Source organism: Lepisosteus oculatus, chromosome 5 (assembly GCF_040954835.1).
Source record: "Lepisosteus oculatus isolate fLepOcu1 chromosome 5, fLepOcu1.hap2, whole genome shotgun sequence".
NCBI classification, from domain to species: domain Eukaryota; kingdom Metazoa; phylum Chordata; class Actinopteri; order Semionotiformes; family Lepisosteidae; genus Lepisosteus; species Lepisosteus oculatus.
In genome coordinates, this window is record NC_090700.1 from 47,366,377 (window position 1) to 47,386,119 (window position 19,743).

Below are 19,743 nucleotides of genomic sequence, written 5' to 3' on the forward strand. Positions count from 1 at the left end.
ACTTTACCAGTTAGGCTGGAGAACAACGAATACTTTCCTTGCCACTTTCATAGAAGAAAAGCTTCTCGCATACAGTACATACATATGAGAACTCCATCGATTTGACTCTTGGGAAGAGTATTAAGAAATTACCTACATAACTCACAACTAAATGGCACGATTCCTTCCACGGACAGGATGTACAGTATGTGAACCAGCACACTTCCAGATCTCATTAACCACTTATTTTAAATAGCATAAAAGTCGCAGCCTCTTTAGGACCCTATCTATTCCCCTTAGTGTCACAGACGGAAGCTTAAAAACACATCTGGCCCGCTGGGTCTTATTTTAAATTCACTTCGTATGCCACTAAGCGCATCTGTTGTGTACTTAATGCACTTTCATTCTTCTCCTAATGACGAGAAAGAAAAAAAAAACGCTTGCAATTTTGCCATTAGCACCTTTTTCAGCTTTACCCCCACATACGCGCACACACCGTTTGTAAAACACACATCACCGTCAATGGAAATTGGAACGTCTTTTTTGTTTCTCCCAGAAAAGATAAGTAAAAAGCAAATGCTACAATCCGCGCATCAGAAAAAGTGCCCCTTGCCAGCCTGCAGCTGCAACACGCCAGGCTGCTCTGATGCATCTTCTGGCTGCAGCAGAGAAGGATGCCACAGCGCAGTGTGAACACGCCCACGACACATGTCCGACGAGCCCACACCGCACCCCCCTGGGCGCACAAGGTCTTCCAGCACACGATGGCTAAAGAGGCCTCTCTCTCCTCGGATGATGCATTGATCAATACAGTTCCTACAGGGAAGAGTAGCATGCTTTTTATGTATTTATGATTGAAGAAACTTGAAAGCGGAACCTTGGCTTATAACCTCTTTGGGGAAAAAAACACACACACACGCACGCACACGCTTACTTGCAGATGTAGAGTGTGCCGCTAGCGGAGATATAATAAATCTCTCACTCTGAGAAAAAGGTTATCCCCGGGAATATAACTTATGATGGGGCGGCCTTAGGAAACAGAAGCATTAAAGCCTTTCATGCAAGCAGTGTCCAGGCCTGCAGCTGGTTTAAACAGAGCAGAAGGAATAAGAAAAGGCCAGTAATACCAGTCTTTCTGCCTGCATCTGAAGTCTCAAAGAGCCCCTTTACAAAACATCCTCCAGACACACCGGGGTATCACGATCCACAGCATGATGGCTCAGTACTTTCTGCTCCTCCAAACAATAATTGTTTTTTGAGTGTGTGTAGAACTGCCCCCTTGTGTCATCCCTCAAACATATCTGCGCTTAGTTTCTAGGAATGCCTTCAAGGCCCTCTGCACTGTGCGGCGTCCGGGGCTTCCGAGCACAATTCCCACTCTAGATCTTAAAGGTGGAAGCATAACTAGGGAGGATGTGCACAGCTCTGATGACATCATGGCAAGGAGGGTTTCCTAGAAGGCGCGAGCCTGTCTGTGTCTGCGTCGGGAAGAGCACCGTGCAGGGAGGGAACTGGGATCTCCGGGTGGATGTCACTGCATCTGCAAACGCCAAGGACAGGCTCCAAACAGACCACTCTAAGGCGTCGTGCTCTTACGGCACCAAACTCTCATGCCCGCACACCCATGATGAAGCCCTGGTGCGCGGCGGTCAAGTGCGGTCAAACTCTCCTGCGTCGGCACCTCACTGCTTCAGCCCACAAGTGAAAGGTTCCGGCCCCAGGACTTGAGGGCAGCGGGAAATTGGGATCTTCTTGGATGTTCATCCCACGTGACGGTGTCATTTGATAATATGTTCACTCAACTAAAGCAACTGAACTTTTTGCCCCGGTCCAAGGCAGGATCTCAATTGCTAGAACAGCTGGTGGAATGTGCTTCTCCCTCCCATCCACCCACCCAAAGACAGGAGTTAAGAGACACTGATCCAATCCTATAAAAAAGACCTAATAAACCCTCTCGAGATGGGACAGCTCCGTATATTTACACGGCTTATTAAAAATGGCTCTGAGAGACATCGCTCAATTACGGAAGCAGATCTTTGAAATATGCGACGAAGCACAGTCATGCACACGTCAACGACAGCATGGGCGCTACTGGGCTCCTCACACAACATACCAGCCGGCGGCTGAGAGAAGCCGTCTTCGCGTCGACAGACAAAAACTGCCAATCACCCAGAACAAAGAACACCAGGAAATTAAAAAAAGTGGGAGAGACCCAGTCCTGACATTTAATCTGTCCTTTTCAACCCGATAATGTAGAGACTAATGACCAAGAATGCACACCACCTCTCCATTATAAAAAGATAATACATGCAGATGGGGTAGATAGGAGCTGGGGAGCTGAATGTACAGTATGCGGACTAGCAACTCGAGTTCTGGACTCGTAGCTGAAAGTTGAGGCTTCAAATCGCAGGTGGGGTACTCCTGCCGTCCCTTGAACTGCTACTTCACTCAGATGGGTTTAGGAAATTTCATAGAAATGTGCCACATAACTTAATAAAAAACAGATAATTGTTTAAACAAAACCCACAATTAGATTTTACAGTCCTCCCCTTATCCCTTTGTACCTCATTCTAAACCGGGCTTTTCCATTGAAAAACGACTTACTCAGCGAAGGGATTTCGATTCCAACAACATAAACGCGACCTCGTTATAGTCCTAAATGCAAAACGACAACTAAAAAGGCAGAATTTACTGCAAACGTCCAAACAAACGAAGCAGTAAAATCTGAGAATTTCTTCGTCGTAACGAATCTTAAACCTAGCAATTTCCCCTCACCTGAAATCAAAATAATTTCTCAAAGATGCGCGCTATGAACTTGGCGTACTGTACGTGTTGCCTAGCGTTTCCATATTCAATTTAAGGATAATTATAGGATTTAAAAAGCCAGGCACACACAGTGCAACACAAATTCCTAACTAGAAGGGATATTTCACAACCCGCGGCGCACCGGCACACACCCCCTCGTGCACGTACGGTGTGTTGTCACAGAGAGCAGGCAGGCTGCCCTGGGGTACGTTTCAGCCCATCCGTAAATCATTCATTTCCACAATATTCGGAAATACGGTAACAGCTATAGTTTACCCGGGAAAAGGCGTTGGAAACGTTGATCTAAGTCAAACTTAATGAAAACAGCGACCACAGACAGAGATCAAACGATATAAATGGTTCCAAAAACATGTACACCCATATTGTTAAAAATGAAAATCCTGAAAGCAACAGCGCGTCCGGCTCCTCTGAATGGAAAGAGTCTTTCTTTCACACCCCACGCGTTAACATTATTAAAAGCATGTTCCTACTATTATAAGGTTGTGTTACTATGAAGCTGCACAAAATAGTATTTTAGATTTGAAAAAGCACACCGCGGCTAACCCATCAACAGAGGCGACTGCGCATCGCTGGTCGGAGAGATTTCAACCCCATTTTCATGTATAGACGCAGAGCGTGCATTTTTAAGGGTAAAAAAAACGTCTAGCTGGACGAACCAAACTCCAAACCCACGGATCGGGACCCGACTATCCACCGCTTTAAGACTCGCCTCGCCGGGAAACAAAACACCGCGCAGTCTGTTATTAAATAAAAATGCACAGGTCCGAATTCATAAGTTCAAGCTCCCATTTGGGTAAGTCGGAAACGAATTCAGGCTCCATGCAGCACAGATTTCTGAATAGTTCGTACAAGGTGAACTTGAACCCAGCCTGGGCTCAAAACACGAATACAGACAAGTGCAATTACCCGTACTGTACAAAGCAACTCCGACTAGATTATTTTAATGCAGCCTGTAGGTCAAGTGCATACCCGTGAAGACTCTTTAAAACTATACTACAATCGTGTTGCCAATGAAGAGCAGTCGTTTATTTTTCCGCTCCATCGCGATCCCAGCTGTGCTAAGACGAACAGAAAGAGGGGAGTATCGGGTCAGAAAACCACACACAGCCCAGGTCTGGCCAGTCTGAGACGCGAGAGGCGAGATATACAGTAAATCCTCAAGAACAGTTCTCATTTCTGTGTTCGGTACGAGCCGGCCTCGCCGATCTTGGCACGGTTCCCTTTGGTTAACTTGTTGACAGGAGCATGTGCGGAGCCGCAATCAAAACAGACGCGGTCTCGTATCAAACACCCTCACGCGTGGCCACGGGACAAGGGGGAATTCAGCGAAAGCAGTCGCGGAGTTGAATGTGGCAGAGGCTAGTTTTCCAAGTCGCTCTGCCCCTCGGTTCCAAGCATCAGGAAGAAACAACCGTCTGCTAACCACGGCAAGTAAAACAGTTTCAAAGGGTAGTTTTAAGCAGCTCAATGATTGAATGCTCTTAGGCGCCCCTGGGTACGTTACCCAAATTAAACCCCCCACACACGGGGAATAAAAGCGTTTCTCAGCTCCCTGTGACATTCCGATATGTCACAATGTCTGGGTCAAGCTGGCCGCCAGTCACCGTAACGTACTGCGTGACCAACCATCGCTACACGAGTGGGAGAAAGATACACGCCAAGGCACAGACCCCAAAAGGTGTCACCAAGAGCACTCACCGACCAGCGCGCTCAGAAGTAATCCAAGTAAGCAAGAATCCAGACAGCAGCGTTTGGGAGCCATTGAAGCACTTGGAAAATAAATATCAGGCTGAAAACAAAAGCGAAGCGAAAAACAAGAAGCAGCTATATCCTCATGTTCCGAGCTAGAACAATTGGTCGCCCGAAGGGCTGGAGCGTGCTTGCGCCATTTTGCACATCTATCAGCGATCTGTCAGCATCTCTCCCTGCTCAAAACACCACATCCACATCGCTGCCTTTTTCGCACCGCAATCAGCCCGGCCGCTCTCTCTCTCTCTCGCTCCTTCTCTCCTCCCCCCCTCTCTCTCTCTCTCGCTGTCTTCAGAGGCCCCATTTGGGGAACAAAAGACCCAACCACTTTAAAGACAAACCTAGCGTATCCATCGTTGACATTTTTAGATGTATTCTTTTTCCAAAGGTGGGGAACACGAAATACAAAATATTTTAACTGCCCCCCCACCGAAATCTCGGCTCGCTGATCTTAAATATGTTAAAATTAGATTTAAACCAGGGTTGGTGTATTTAAATCTAAAGCAACAGTTATATATGGTTATAATTTGAACAAGACAGCGAAAAAGAACGATATAAAAATGTAATGCATTCTGAAATTGTAGCGAAACTATGAAATGTTATTGCAGAACTACGATAAACAGCAGCCATTGTCTACTGTCCGTTCAGGTGAGAAGTCACGGTTTATAGTTACAATAACGGATAACAGTTTATTATTTATAGAACAGATATGGTCAAACAGCAACAGCGCATAAAAAAGAAAAATGTATCCTTTTAGTGAAAGCGGCGTGTTCTTATATATTTAGGGACTGCGACCGAGGGGATTGTATTAGCCCGTCGTGCCAGATTCCATAAAAATGAAATGGCCGTTTCAGCAATATAGATGCTCTTGCTTCGCATCTGTGCGGCGGCGACCTATGATTTTAAGTTCGAGCAATAAATAAACGTTAGGGATACAAATGGGATGAACTTGGAGCGAATAAAAACGTTCAGAACCTGTGGAAGGGCGCCATCTGCTGACCCTGCGCGGTCACCCGCCTCGTTCGCCGCCTCGCGTGTCCGCAGTCCTGGTCCTGGAGGGCCGGCGTGTCTGTTCACAACGCCAGCCCCAGAAGGACCGCTGCAGTTACGCCACCAAGCATCTGATTTAGATTAAGAGCCGAGTTACACTGGAAAACATGGGCGTTTCAGGGCCAGACCTGGACAACCCTGCCTTTCACGAACTGTACCCACTGGGAGGTATTGCTTATACCGAAGATTATTATGATTATTATCATTATTACTCATATCATCTGTGGCGGTCGTTGCGTTGTTTCGGAAGAGAAACAACAGAAACAGAAGAGAAGCTTTCTTACCCCCGAAGAAGGCTCCACGGCCGAAACGTTGTGTTTTCTTTCTTCTCTTTTCAGCATGGAATAAACCTGTTACTTGTTCCTTTGCAGCCCACGCGTGCTGGCGCAGCTACCCACCTGAAACAGAAAATATACTACCAAAACCTAGATAGGTATAGAGAGAATAGTAAATACCAAAGCACAGGCTTAAAACAAATGCCTGTTGATAAGTAGTGTGTGTTTTATACAGAGGGAAAACAGACATGTTTTGTTCTGTTTCCAAAACCACTGAAGACTTATAAGATAATGAACTTAAGGGAAGTTGTATTTTCATTTTCAAAACACTGCGACAGGAACCCCAAGTGAAATTCCTTCTCAACATGAAGAATATTTCAGTTGGTTTTTTTTTAATCAGCGAGGCAAATGTCAGGCTGAATAGCCGTAGTGTTCAGATCCGTGTGATTGCCCTTTGCGGCGCCGTGACCCTGCCTTTGATGTGCGACGGTTATTAATTCCCATCTCATCAGCCGCTCTCTTCCGCGCGCCTCGGGGGCGCCTTGCCCGGGCCCGCGCGCGAGCCGCCGGGTGACGGGAGGCTCCCACAGACCGCGTGCCGGTGGCCCGAGGAAGCCAGGGAGCGGGCACCCAAGGGCTGTGCCTAATTACTCTAATTAACGGCAGTAAGGTCACAAGGCAGTCATGCCTCCACGAACATGTCAGGATGAAAGAAAGGAAGAGAGATCCCTGGTGGAAAGTAATTCTCTACTTTCTGCGAGGTATTTCACGTTCCAATTCCAAATTCATATGAAAACATTTATAAGAAGTCCTTTGTATCCTCTGCAATAAAACTAATCAATTAAGGTGTGTAAATGTAGTCCCCCCCATTCATTTATGTACAGGATAACGAACCGTTGTTATGATTTCATGTGACTCTGCTGTTTCGCTTGTGTGAGAAGCCAAAGACATATTTCCACAGTAGTGGGCAATAAAGTATCTATTTCTCACGTCTGAAGCTCGGCAGGAGGAGACTGTGCAGTACCGATTTTTTTTTTTGGGGGGGATAAACATTCGACGAATCGGAGACCCTTCATTCTTGCGCTAACTTGCCTTGACTGGTAGCCCCTGTGACAGTGAAACTAAGCCCTGGAAGGCGCTTCTTCAAGACGTTACATTTCTTTAGTGGGTTTATGGATGGGTAAGTCGTGAAGATGGGCTACACGCTGCACGATGCTTTGGTGCTGTAAAGCGTATTGTCCTCAGATCCCTTAAGCTGTGGAGGGCTTCTCACATTTTAAAATAATATGCGCAGATTCGTAAAAGTGATTTTTGTCCCCTGACAACCTTCCTGTTCAATGAACACCAGGTATAATACCGGGCTAGGAGAAAACGATCTAAGTACAATCTATGGATTGTCAAAGCCTGATTGATGCCCTCTGATTTATGGAAGGAATACTCGGAGGGGGCCAATCTTCAGATGAAATGAGCAAACATCTACTTGGCTGTTGATGGACAAAACGTACTTTCTCTGCCGCCTGTCTGGGCCCCCAGTCCGGAAGCAAAAAGCAAGAGACCTTCACAGCCTTCATCAGCTCGTAGCGGGGTCAGGAGAGACGTGCGATGCCGAGGTGCGGAGGAGCGAGACTACGTGGAGACCGAGCCGACCGTGCCCGGGACAGCGATAACCTCGTGGGGCTGGCGTGGCCAGCTGCGGGGAAATCGAGAGGGAGAACTGTCTTCTCGGGGGAAGTCAGTCGGGGGACAGGGCGACACAACTCGAGATTGTACCGGCCACGGCGGGACGTCTCGCCCGCTACGCGATGGCTTACTCCATCGAAAGCTCGGGGCGTGTGATCGCAGTTGCGTACGTTTAAACTGTGGAGCTCTTGCAATGTTATTCACAACTAGTCTCAGGGACAGTTTAGTCCACACATGATTCATTGATGCTCCTACCACAAACGCAGTCAAGCTGCTGTGATTATTCTCCCGGGCGTCGGCGATCTGACAGGCCGATGGACGCGCTGAAAACACCAGCAGGCTGCCTGGCGCAGCGTTCTGGTTTGGGACCGGTGAGAAACCATAAAGGAACCGTGAGTTTACAGCACATATTTTTTGGGGGGGGGGGGTACGCGGCCAAAAAGAGTCAATAAAGGTTGAAAATCTGGACTGCAGCAAGAAACAGAATCGGATTTTTGACAGAGGAGTCTGGGAACGAGCGGAAAGGGGGAAAAAAGTACTTGCCGCACTCCTGCCTGTCACACTCCATTTCAGAAAGCACATCTCCAGGTGAGTGCTGATTGTTCTTTCCCCAGCGAGATGTGTTTATGCAACACTGTCCTCGATTGCAAATAGACCTATTTAAGGAAACAGCATTTCTTCGAAGCACAGCTCTCCAGATCTGAAGACTGCGTTGACATTTGCGACAATGACTGTACTTCTAACATATGGAGATTTTGAGTTCTTCTTTTTTGCCCAGTAAATGTGATTGTTCCCCTAGGAAGCCGGTTGCTGTTCACTAATTTATTTTAGCTTTTGCTTTCTTGTGTGTGCAGTATTTGATTTTTTTATCGCAATCCGACAGCAAGATTGGAAAGATATTTTTAAACTCTGCAAAATAATTCTTGATTGGAGTTCAGGCTAAGTTGTTGCCTGATGGGGTTTGGGTTTGTGTGAGAGTGTGTGGCTGACACCCGCATTTGAATGAGAACACTTATGGAATAATAATGATTTTTGTGGGTGTGTCCTGTATAAATCAAACTGCTGTGCCTGCCACTGTGGCTCAGCTCAGCAGGGCAGGTAAGGGTTAACCTCTCAAGCCTTTGTGGAGGTCAAGGGTGAAGATGTGACAGGTGTGTACCCCCCCCCCCGCCCCCCGTGCCTCAGAGATCCACCTGAGTGTGACCAGGACCCTCCCTGAAAGATGCCAGGTGCTGGAGGGGAATTCTTGTTCTGCGCTGGCTAGTGAAAGCCAGTCATTGTGCACAGAGCTTGGAGCCTGAGAACCAGCCCAGAGCTGCGAGTTGCTAATGGCGGGGGTGTTCATTAAAACTCAATTAGCACTAATCAAAGATCGCCTTGGCCGTTTAACTTCAGGTTGATACATGCAATGGGGATCTTTCAAAACCATCACTTGTTTTCTTTTTAATCCCTTTCTATGCAAGTACTGCATACCTTGAAGTATATGTCTGCTCTATTATACTGGTAAGGGGAGAAAAACAGCACAAGCTTTAAGATCAGGTTTTGGGGGGGAGTTGTGACAAGTATCTTTAACCTCTCGTTGAGTGGGTCTGCTGGTTTCAGAACAAACGTTTGAAGATCTCTGGCAGGGATAACGTGTTGAATGCAGTTCTAGTACAAAAGAGTGCGGTGTTAAACCTGCATAATTCCTTTTTATAAGCCACAGTAGAAGCAGTTTCCGACAACTGACTGCTCACAATTTCTTAATGAAGAAAGGGGCATTCGTAGGATTATCCCTTACATCTACTGTGACGTCAGGTGCATTTCATATGAACGCCATTGGATTTGGTATATTGTTTGATTAAAAATATAGACACCCATTGTAAAATATTAGTTACAGATATAATTTTTTCTCCATGTGGAATACATGGCTTTCTAACTTTCAACTCTGCCTTTTAGACTGATCTGAACATTGCTGTCAAATCTGCTTAATGTCAATGGATAAGTTAACAACATTTGTCTAAGTTTAATCTTTTCTCAAAACGAAATCCCTGCAAACAGTATGCCCCTGAAATTAATAGAAGCATCAGTCCTGCTAAAAAACAGTAATATTGAAAGCCGATAGCACACGAGAGGATTCTCCTGGGATGTCTTTCCTGACTGCCTTGCCCAGTCCACAGTCCACAGACGGTTCAGGTCTTCACAGAGAGGAACCACAGTACAGACCACTGGGGCTGACAGATCCTTGGAGAAATTTGCTAATATTATCCCATTTGTAAAGGGATCCTTGGCGTTTAGCCCCATGTCAAAACTTGTGACCACATTCTGCAGGAGCGAAGCAATAATTGAATATAGAAAAGTGCACAAATGAGAGAAGGGCATTTGTCCTTTATAGCCTGTTAATACATTTTAATTTCAGCAAGTTTAGCAAGAGCTACCTTTTCTATTTCCATCTTCACTATGCCTTGGAATACTATTGTTCCTGTAGTTTTGGTTGTTTCCACAAGTTTGCATGTCATGGAAGTTAGACTTATTGGTCTGTACGTTTTTGGATTTTTTTTACACTTTTCATGGACGGTTGCTACGCCAGCACTTGCCCAGTCAAAGGGGATTACCTATGTCCAGAGTGACTGCTGGAAGAATTTCGTTAGTGGCCCATGGATAAAATCGCATTTCCTGGAGCACAATGGGTCAAGTGCCATCGGAGGTCTGGACTCGTCTCTACAATGGAGCGGAATGGGGGAAACCCAGGGCTATCAGCCTCTCCAGTGCAGCTACCTCCACTGCTCTAGAAAAGGAGACACTCCACATGTATACAATGTACAAAAACTGCTGCAATAACAGACAAAAAAAAGAAACAGACAGCAGATCAGTCTTTTATCGGTCAACTCTCAATAACAAAAACCTAAAGCACCCAAGTTTTTTGGAAGTTTAGATATGTGTATGAACAGAGGAGCATCAGAACCATTACAAAAGGCTCATCTAACTAGCCAGTTTGATAGTAGCTAATGGATCTAAGGATTTCGTTAATTCATTCATTTTGGGAGGAAAAAAGCCAGGGTAACAACTGTGAATCTTGTTCCGCACTCCCACCACTCAGTGTAGTGCCTCCTGTTCTCCGTTTTGAGCACACTTCCACTTTCGCACACTCCATTTGGGTCCTCTGGATAGCATTTCACCTGTGACTTGAAAAAGTTCATTCGAACCATGTTTGTCAATGAAAACCAAAACCACACAAATTCTGTAAGACTTCTGCGGCCACGAACAGGAATTTATCAGAGCCCAGTCATTGTGGTGCTGTCCATATGCTGGTCTAGCCAGAAATGCCATCCCTATCTCAGCTTTACAAAATGATTTGATGGGTGCAGAAGACAGAGCCGACACTTCTGTCTTGACATGGGCATGCTGCATCTCCATCACTGAGGCTGTATTACTGATTCACGACACAGAAGTTTGTTACATGGGGGAATTTAGGAATTGTCATAATTAAATGAAAGCACCACATTCCCCAAATAACAAATTAAGTAACACTCTGTCAGGTAAGATAGTGACACCTTGTTTTTAAATTCTAATATGTTTGAAGGTAAACAGGCAGAGAATATGCTATTCATTTAACGTAAATCCCTTGGGAATTGAATGATTTTACAATTATTGTATGAGCCAGCCAATTGACCAGGTCTGCCTACAGTTAAAAGGTTAATAGCAAAAGCATGTGTCGGTGAAGGTTGGTTTAACTTTGTGTTGAATAATACGGGGCAATATGTCACTGGGGTTTGTACAAAAATATACAGAATAAATAGAAATGTCTTTCTTTAAAAAAAACTCTTGAACCATCACAAATACAATTTGGACTTGAACACAGCCTGGAGAAAAGTCCTTCCCTTCACTAATTACTGGCAGGCAGGCCTGGCGTCCAGACCAGATTTCTCTCTCCTTGTCTGCAGCCCCAGGTCGCCTGTCCCTCTGGCTGTCAGCACAGACAAAGTCTCAGCACTTAGCAAAGCGCAAGGCTCCTGAACTTTGAAGAAAGATAAGAGAAGCATTTTGACATCCACGCTCACAACTCACAAGTGACAAGAACGACAAAACTAAAACACTTTAAAAATAAAAAAAACAACAGAGCTCTGTCAGATTTCATTGACAGCCTCGACACAGAACAGCTTACAATCCAAAGACTGAAGTGGACAAACATATCAGTGCCCAGCTGCTTGACCTTGTGCATCATTCGTGGGGGAGTTATTTACACCACAGGCACAACCTCCCAAAATAACCTTCGGGGACATTTCTGTTTTTTTCAAACGGTGTATGTGGATACCCATCTACTGCTGGCCTGGGTAAGACATGACTGCGTTGCTCCCATACTGTCAGCAATGGATGAACTCCACATACCGAACAAGGGGCCCTCGAACCTTTCACAAGTTCAACCCAGCGCATTTCCTGCAAATAATCCATAAAACGTGAACCAGAGGACATGAGGGAAAGCCATGTGGAAGTGCATTTAAAACCTAGAACATGAGTCACTTATTTGTGTAAGAAGTTGTGGTGGTCTGGAACAAGCTAGCCTGCCATGTTGATTAATCCCATACCCTGGTTTCTTTCAAGAAACGTCCGGATGAGATCCTCGGATCAATTAGATACTGACTACCAAACGGGCTACATGGGATGAATAATCCCCTCTCGTTTGAACAGTTCTGTTGAAGCCCCTAGAAGGCAGCCTGGTGAAACAGGAGGAATGACCCAAAGCCACAGGTTTCATGTCACCTTCACTCTCTTTATTAAAATGTTTTATTTACATTACACCAGTTTCTGCCAACTGCACCAGCAGTGCGAACGTGTTTCACAGCTCGACAGCTCATCGAACCCCAGAGGGCAGGATTAAGGTTCATAACTGAACCAACCCCCTAAGCGGGTCACCTGACATTTTTCTCTCTCATCTAAAACCTGGATTGCCTTCCAGATACAGTAGGTACAGGGCACGAGTATCAAAGAAAAATGAATACTTTCTCCAAAACAACTGCATTAAGTGACAGAAGAGAGATTACAAATCAGTGACTTATAAAAGGACTGATCTGAGCAATTAACTGACACTTATGGCATAATAAATGGTCACTTACTCCTTTTTGTATTTTTCTTAGTGATGTACATAATATGTATTTTGACACGTACAAATGTGCAACATTTTTCAGTAATAAAAACCATACTGAATGTTTGCAGGAATGCATGAGTTACTGGGATAAAGGAAGCAGCCCAAGGTGGTGCTCCATGGTGAACTGACAGACAGGAGGGAAGGCTACTTGCAATGGAAGTCACAAACAGCAACAGAAACCACAGGGCTTCTCTAACCAGACAGGGGACTAATTAATGACCTTGCACTGGGAATAACTTAGCCAATGTGCTGAGGGGACGACGTCTCCTCCTGGACCTGTGGACACCAGTGAGGTGGATTACATGGAAAACTAGACCATCACATTTTCCACGCACTGCAGGTGTCAAAGCAGTTCCTAAGCTGGAAAAATGTAATTAGAACTTAAGCAAAAAAAAAATTAACCAACGGGGCGGTTGACGCAACAGGGGAAGGGGCTGGGAGCCGGGCTGTTGCATGACAAGCACTGCAATTGAAAGCACTTCTCACAAGGCATTCTAAACAGGAACCACTGTATAAAACCTCACACTTGCCCTTGCATGTCCCCCTTACAGTTTGCACCAATTAAAAGACACCTGAGTAAGAGTTTCAGTGAGTATGCAGCTGAAGGCTGCAAACCAGTTCTCTTCGAGATGGTTCAAAGAGGGACCGCCAGTCCTTTTCAAAGTGCTCCGTAACGCCACTCGCTGCTCTTGAAAGGGCCCTCGAAATTCTCCTGCAGAGGAAGAGCCAGTTCGCTGCTGTGTGTGGCTCTGGAGCTGCCTGTGAAAGCCATCGAATCCTGGCGTCGCTCTGCAGATTGGCACACACAGGCAACAGGCCACCACCCCATCACAAGATCACCGTTTATTACTTAGACTTACTGGTCCATCCTCTCAACCCCGTAACGCCAGTTGACTTTTCAGAGAGAGGTGATACAGGAATGGTCACTTTTAAGCTGGTTAGATTTCTCACTGAGGCAACAGACATGAGTTGTCAAAGCTTTTGTCTTACTTTTCCAGTTCAATGTTTCCTCACATTTCCTTTCTTTCTGAGGTGTTACATTAATATGTAGTGCTAAAAAAACAGTATCATGAAAATATAATTGCTAAATTAACAGTAACCGAGAAAATGAGGTATTCTACTGAGAACCTTAGAGGAAAAACAGAAGTCTGCAGTAGTCAAAAGTTATGTGCATATCTGAAGAAAAGTGACAGACACTTTTGCTTTGCACCATTGAAAAGGCATACAGCTACACCTGACTGGAAACACAGCCAGATGGCAAATAGCATGTTCACTGTATTGAGGAAAAAAATTAAACTCCTGACATTAAAAGCTCACATTCCTTAAGCCCCAGGCAGTTTTTGAAACACTATCTTTCGATCTTAGAACCAGGGTCTCTTCAGAGACAGGGATCACTGTGTGCTCGTTTCAGTTCTGTGCCCTCCTGGAAAATAATGCCATCGCAGCCTCCCATGGCTGCCTTCAGCCAGACAGCCTCGGATTTCCTTCTCTCAACAGGGCCTAGAAAGTGTCACTCCTCCATCGGGGAAAGAGGTCAGGATTTTGCTCAGTCTCCAGGGAAAGTTGTGTTCCTACTTACTGTGGTTTATTTACCTGACTGTTCAGCTCTACAAAAAAAAAACAGTTGGATCCTTAAAGCAATGATATTTATGCCCTTGAAAAAGTGCTAAACTAGCACACACAGAAAAGAAAGAAGATGTTGCATTAGAGAGCTCAAGTTTAAAGTTCATGTTTATTAACATCATATTAAACCCTCTGAGCTGTTTCCTTGAGGTGACACTATGAAGTGCACAGTCTTTTGGTTCCCCAGCAGTCTCTGGTTGAGCAGCCCTGACATCAGTGAAGAGACCCTGATTCTCCCCCTGACTCTCGGGCTGTCAATCGCTCAAGGAGAAACACACAATCCATTCACACTGTGTAATCGGACATTGACAGTCCCTTCATCAGGGCTAATCTGGCACATGCGCATTAAATGAAGGCAGAATACTTGGACATGGAAATCATCCTGAAGATTGAGTATGTGCAGATAAGATACTGATGAGTAGCTCTTTCAACACTGTCCAGCTACAGACTTCTGACATTCACGTTAGATGACGAGGCTAATGTATCACAAATTTATTATACAGTTTTTTTAAAAGATACCTCTTAAATTATTTTAAAATACTACAGAGATAAAAAAAAGTTAAAAGAGGAAGGTCTTAAATTCTCCTCAGCAGCTTTACAAAGAGTTGTGTCTTGTCAGAACAGCATTACCACAGATATATTTACAGAAACGAAATCCGCTCTGCAGGTAGCATAATAAAACCCACAATTACACGGGCGTCATGTCAGCTAGGAGCAGATGTGTAGGACAGACTGGAGGGTTGCGGACCAAAGCTGCAGATGAACTACCTGACCTCCCCAGAGACCGGCACGTACACCAGCATCCGAAGGAAGTAAACAAAGTGGAAATCTCTGTGCGTGAAAACCAGATTAGGCATACAGTATGTTATTGGTCTGCATGAGCTGTCAGGAAGAACGGAAAGCGCTAGGAAGAGAAAGGCAATGGAACAGACGCTTCGGCGGTCCGATCGGTGAAGGCCGGATTCTTGGCATAGAGACGCACTTGGTTCACGACTACAGCACCCCCTCTGCCGCTGTGAACAGGTACAGCTGACGGGTGGCTCGCTCTGCATCAAAGGTGAGGAAAGAGCGTCTAATTTGTTTCTGGGGTTTTTTTTTCCTGCCCCTAAAAACTCCAGTGAAACTTCGCAGGCACATGATTTGACTCCGCCGTATTTTCCATCGTCTTATTTTTGCATCCGAGAGAATTTCCCCATTTTCCACGCTGTGGGGAAGACTGCTCCCCTGTTAACGAATGAGGGTGAGACGTACTGAGGTATGAAACCCAAAAGCACCAGCGAATGTGGCGGCGGTGGGGGGGGAGGAGGGAAAACACCCCCCTGGCCTGCTGTTACCAATGCAGGGGTGACAGTCATTCAGATGAGCAGAAAGAAAACAGGAAAAAAGGGTGTGAAACAGCCAGCATCGAACTGTACAAAACCAGGTATAAAAGACTTCCCAACAACGAGGAGAAAAGGAACAAAAAGATCCTGTACAGACATGAGGTAGTTCCGTTGACTGGGAGCACACATAGAATGTTATAAAATGCTCAAAACACACATAACCTTAGAAAATTAAATATGAAGTAATCCCAGGTTACAATGCAGTGTCTTTGTTGTGATGTTTGTTTCGCATTTTGTTTTATTGAATGTAGGCCAAATGTACCTAAAATATTAGGCACCTTAACCGAGGCGTTGTGTCTGAGCCAGAGATTGGAGGAGATCCAGCGACAGGGAAAGGGGTTAGAGGCACTCGCAGAGTGTGTAAATGCAGGGCTGTCACTCCGGCATCTAGTGTCGGAGTCTGTTCCAGTGTCCAGAGGGACAGCGGGGGACACTCTAGTCACGGGAGAGGAGGGGAGGCAATGACAGGAGCCTGTCGTGACATCAGGGTTTTCTCAATACAAGATAAACGAGACCTTCTAGGCAAGGAATCCAACGACTGCAGTTCTTGTATTTGTCTTCTTCTCTGCACAATGAGAGGTCCCGGCAGTAAAACGCCTTCATTCAGTCTTATGTGTAGGGTACGTAATTCCATATAGCGCAGAAGACAGTATTCCAATATAGTAAAATATACTCCTGAAACAAGAAAGTTCATATTGATATGCAATAGCATGTAATCCCTGTGTAGAGGGGAAAATGATCACACAAATTTACAAAGCAACATTGGGACATTTTCAGTCTTGTTTTTCTTATCACCTCCTTTTAGCAGCCTGTGTCTTATTAAAAAAAACATTCCTGTTGCATTCCAAGAATCCTCTGTTTTTCTTCTCCCCTTGGTTTAGTTACAGTGGCCTATATAGTGAGAAAACAACCTATCAAGTGAGAGGAGGTATGTCCTGTAGTCAATGTTCTGATCAACTGTGATGCTCTTTCAAATATTTTCTTGAAAAATAACCGAAGCACCACCTGATTTGGCCAGCTGCACACAGGTTTTCCTGTATGCGTGGATCTTTCTTTATGATCACAATTAAAATATGCCAATCTATCAGATCATTTTAGCGCTGATTTCTGGCAGCATAATCACCGTGAAGTAGAAAGCCTTATACAGCTAAAGAAAAGAATTCTTCTTCGCCCTGAAAGAGGATGCAGAAAGCTAAAGCACAGCAGGATGGGAGCCAGGAGAGACGTCTGTACAAAAACAGTTTTCTGGTTCTTTTGCCTCTTTCCCCTCCAACATCAGAATGCCTTGAAGTATTCCTGCCAACGGTTACGGGTGTAAGTAGCTGTGGGCTGTTGAGGTAGAGTTAATTAAGCCAGAAGCTGCGTGCTGTGACGGGGCCTCCTGGGGGTGCAGGAGAAGTCCCTTGCCCGGTGTGAAACGTCTGCTGCTGGGCTGTAAAGAGTCTCTGTTCTCCGCGGGGACATGGTTCTCAGGGCTGTGAAAACCATTGGTGAGCCCGTTGCCCTGACTCGGCTCCAGTTTGCCACGTTCCCATCTGTCACTGTTCAGAGGGGCTGGGTATCCCACCCCCTCCCCGGAGATATCACCGTTTGCCTCCTTGTGATTGGTCAGCACTTTGGGTGTGGGCTCTTGGGAGTCCTGAGAGTCAGGTTCTGCTGCCGCAGGGGCCCGTGGGAGCTGCTCGGTAGCGGGGGGGGTGCCATCACTGTGTGAGAGATGGCAGGACCCCTCACTCTCATCCCCCCATTCGCCCTCTGGCTCAGAGAGCTCCGAGTGCACTATCACCTCTGCCTCCACCTGGTTGGAGGCCATAGCTGGGAACACCTTGTTTTTCACTTCACTCTGCAATAAAGACACACACATGTAAGTCTGGCAGGCAGTTCTCAGAGATCACCAAGTCCCAGTCATACTACATAAGCAAGATCCACTCCATTTGGCTTTAGGGTGTCTCATTGAAGAGCCTACAATATTGAATGCATGCTGCATTTAGCAAAGTCATGAGAGACTCTGAAAACATGGCTTTTGCTGTGCTTGGGAGCAGGCATTTTAAACGGTTAATATTTCCTATCACTGGAATTTGCCGTGCAAAAAAAAACATCTTCCAAACAAGCTCTGAAAAAAAAACATGGATCTTACTGGATGAAACATTTTCAGCAACAATTGGTTTTTCAACAAAAGGGAGATTTATGACTATAAAACCACCCTGATAAATATCTAAAAGGTGTATGGAAAAATAATTCACTTCTGCAGATTATTTCAGTAGAACTTAATTCCTTCCATTCTTCCTTCACTATAAAGCAGTTTATGGTGCCAGTGAAAAATCTCTCTTGGCAGGTCCAGAGGGGTGCTTCTGACCTCACACGGCCTTCAGTGATGGCGGGTTAGTTTTAATTTTCCCACTACATCACTCTACGACTCTCTGGGGAGTGATGATCCCGACAGATAAAGGAGCTGTTAAAACTGCTTCACAGAGGGGTAGGGGCGAGGGCTCTCTCTGAGTAACAGGAATGCAGGGCGCTCTGAACTTACAATCCAGTGGGGCTGCGACATGCGTCCTCCCAGAAAAGACACTGGGAATGACCTTAAAATGCACCGCATGGACATGAAGAATGATCAAAGACAAATCACGATGGGAAGAAATCAGCCTGTATTGTGCGTCCTATGTCTAACTGTTCAAGGAAAACCTGCCTTTCATATTGTACCATCTCCTTAACAAAAGAAATTTATTTTTTATTTATTGGATGAGGTCGGGACTGTGAACACAGTAAAACAGAGGTGTGTGACCGCCGTGCTGTGGTGTGGTGTGCCCTTCTTAATTACTGACACAAAAACTGCACAGGGCCCTGCACTGGCAGACATGGCATTAATCCCCGGGCCTCTAGGCAAGGGAAGTGGTAGCAGGAGCCGGTTATTAGCCTTCAGGACTGGCGAGCAGGAGCCCACTTCCTGCTGCCTCCTCTCTACCGTGCCTGAAAAAACCCTCTGGCACCCGCGGGTCACTGCGGGTGGGGACAGGTGGAACAGCTAGTCCCAGGGCAGACTCTTCCTCGCCTGCATACAGTCAAAGATTACACAGTGACACCCCATCATTTATGCATCTCCTCATCTTCATTTCTGCAGCACCCCTTTCCCTCCCCCCCTAGAAAACGGCATCATGAGAAAACGGCAAGAAAGAGACGTGTCTTAAAGACAAGTGCAATGCTCTTTCATGTACATACTTACCCACTCCATTATCAGTCATCTAAAATCAGTATAGAGTGCTTGGTTTAAAATAATCAAAAAACAAATTAATGCTTTTACCATTGCTTGAATAAATTAGCAAGTAAAACAGTTTGCCACTACACAATGCAAAAAAATTGCGCTGATTTTTATTTATTTTTGCATTTGGCATGCAGTCAATTTGCATCTCTGAAAAGAAGTGTAATTTTCTTTCTGTGTGATGCCGCTATCAGCAGTTCATTCAAAACCCCACTCTCTTTAACACCTCTCGTGCATCGCAGAAACTGAGGGGGTGGCTAATCTGCTTTACAAATGTCACATTCTAATTAGCTTTTGAAAAACACTGCTGTCCTAGTGCGCTACTCCAGCATAATTACATCCTGCATGCCATTGATTTCTACACACTGCATAGTGGGGGTCGGCTGTTCTTCCTACAAAGGATCTACACAGCCAACACGACAACATGGGGTGACTAGCTGGGCCACAGATCATCAAAATCAAGCCATTCCAGCCTGTGACACCTGCATCAAACAGGATTCAACTCATCGCTAAAGAACTTGTTTTTTTTTGGTTACAATTCATCTTTTTCTGCTACTCCCCAAGCTTTTCTGCTCTCTCATACGGCAGGCAGAGCCACTCAGACTTTACGCCTGTGCATCCTGAGACCTTCTCATCTATCTGCCCTGACTACTGTCTCCAGACTGGCCGAATGAATTCTCATTTACAGTGGAGGAATACCACTGGCTTCTCAGGGCATCGGTTAATAAAGGAAAGAGTGGAGACCTCATGTATGAGACAGAACAGGCCAGACCAGGGAACCCCCCGCCAGATAAT

At 45.5% G+C, this 19,743-nt stretch overlaps 3 protein-coding genes across 6 annotated transcripts in view; 1 reads left to right on the forward strand and 2 right to left on the reverse strand.

The window, feature by feature from the left end:
* The window catches only part of igdcc3 (immunoglobulin superfamily, DCC subclass, member 3), a 75,041-nt gene extending 70,200 nt beyond the window's left edge, over nucleotides 1-4,841 (reverse strand). For 2 of the 3 annotated variants that reach the window (XM_006628803.3, XM_015343360.2), the window contains exon 1: nucleotides 4,504-4,838. In XM_006628803.3, coding sequence (XP_006628866.2) covers nucleotides 4,504-4,567 — 64 coding nt within the window. In that variant the 5' untranslated portion in view covers nucleotides 4,568-4,838. Of the gene's footprint in view, nucleotides 1-4,503 lie in introns of all 3 variants that reach the window. The other variant, XM_069190551.1, reaches the window with a different exon arrangement.
* Nucleotides 1-19,743, forward strand: part of strc1 (stereocilin 1) — a 405,552-nt gene that overhangs the window by 182,438 nt on the left and 203,371 nt on the right. The gene's annotated exons all lie outside the window — the stretch shown is intronic.
* Nucleotides 12,289-19,743, reverse strand: part of igdcc4 (immunoglobulin superfamily, DCC subclass, member 4) — a 68,176-nt gene continuing 60,721 nt past the window's right edge. For both annotated transcript variants that reach the window (XM_015343311.2, XM_015343310.2), the window contains exon 20: nucleotides 12,289-17,532. In XM_015343311.2, the coding sequence (XP_015198797.2) occupies nucleotides 16,996-17,532 (537 nt within the window). In that variant the 3' untranslated portion in view covers nucleotides 12,289-16,995. The remainder of the gene's footprint in view (nucleotides 17,533-19,743) is intronic.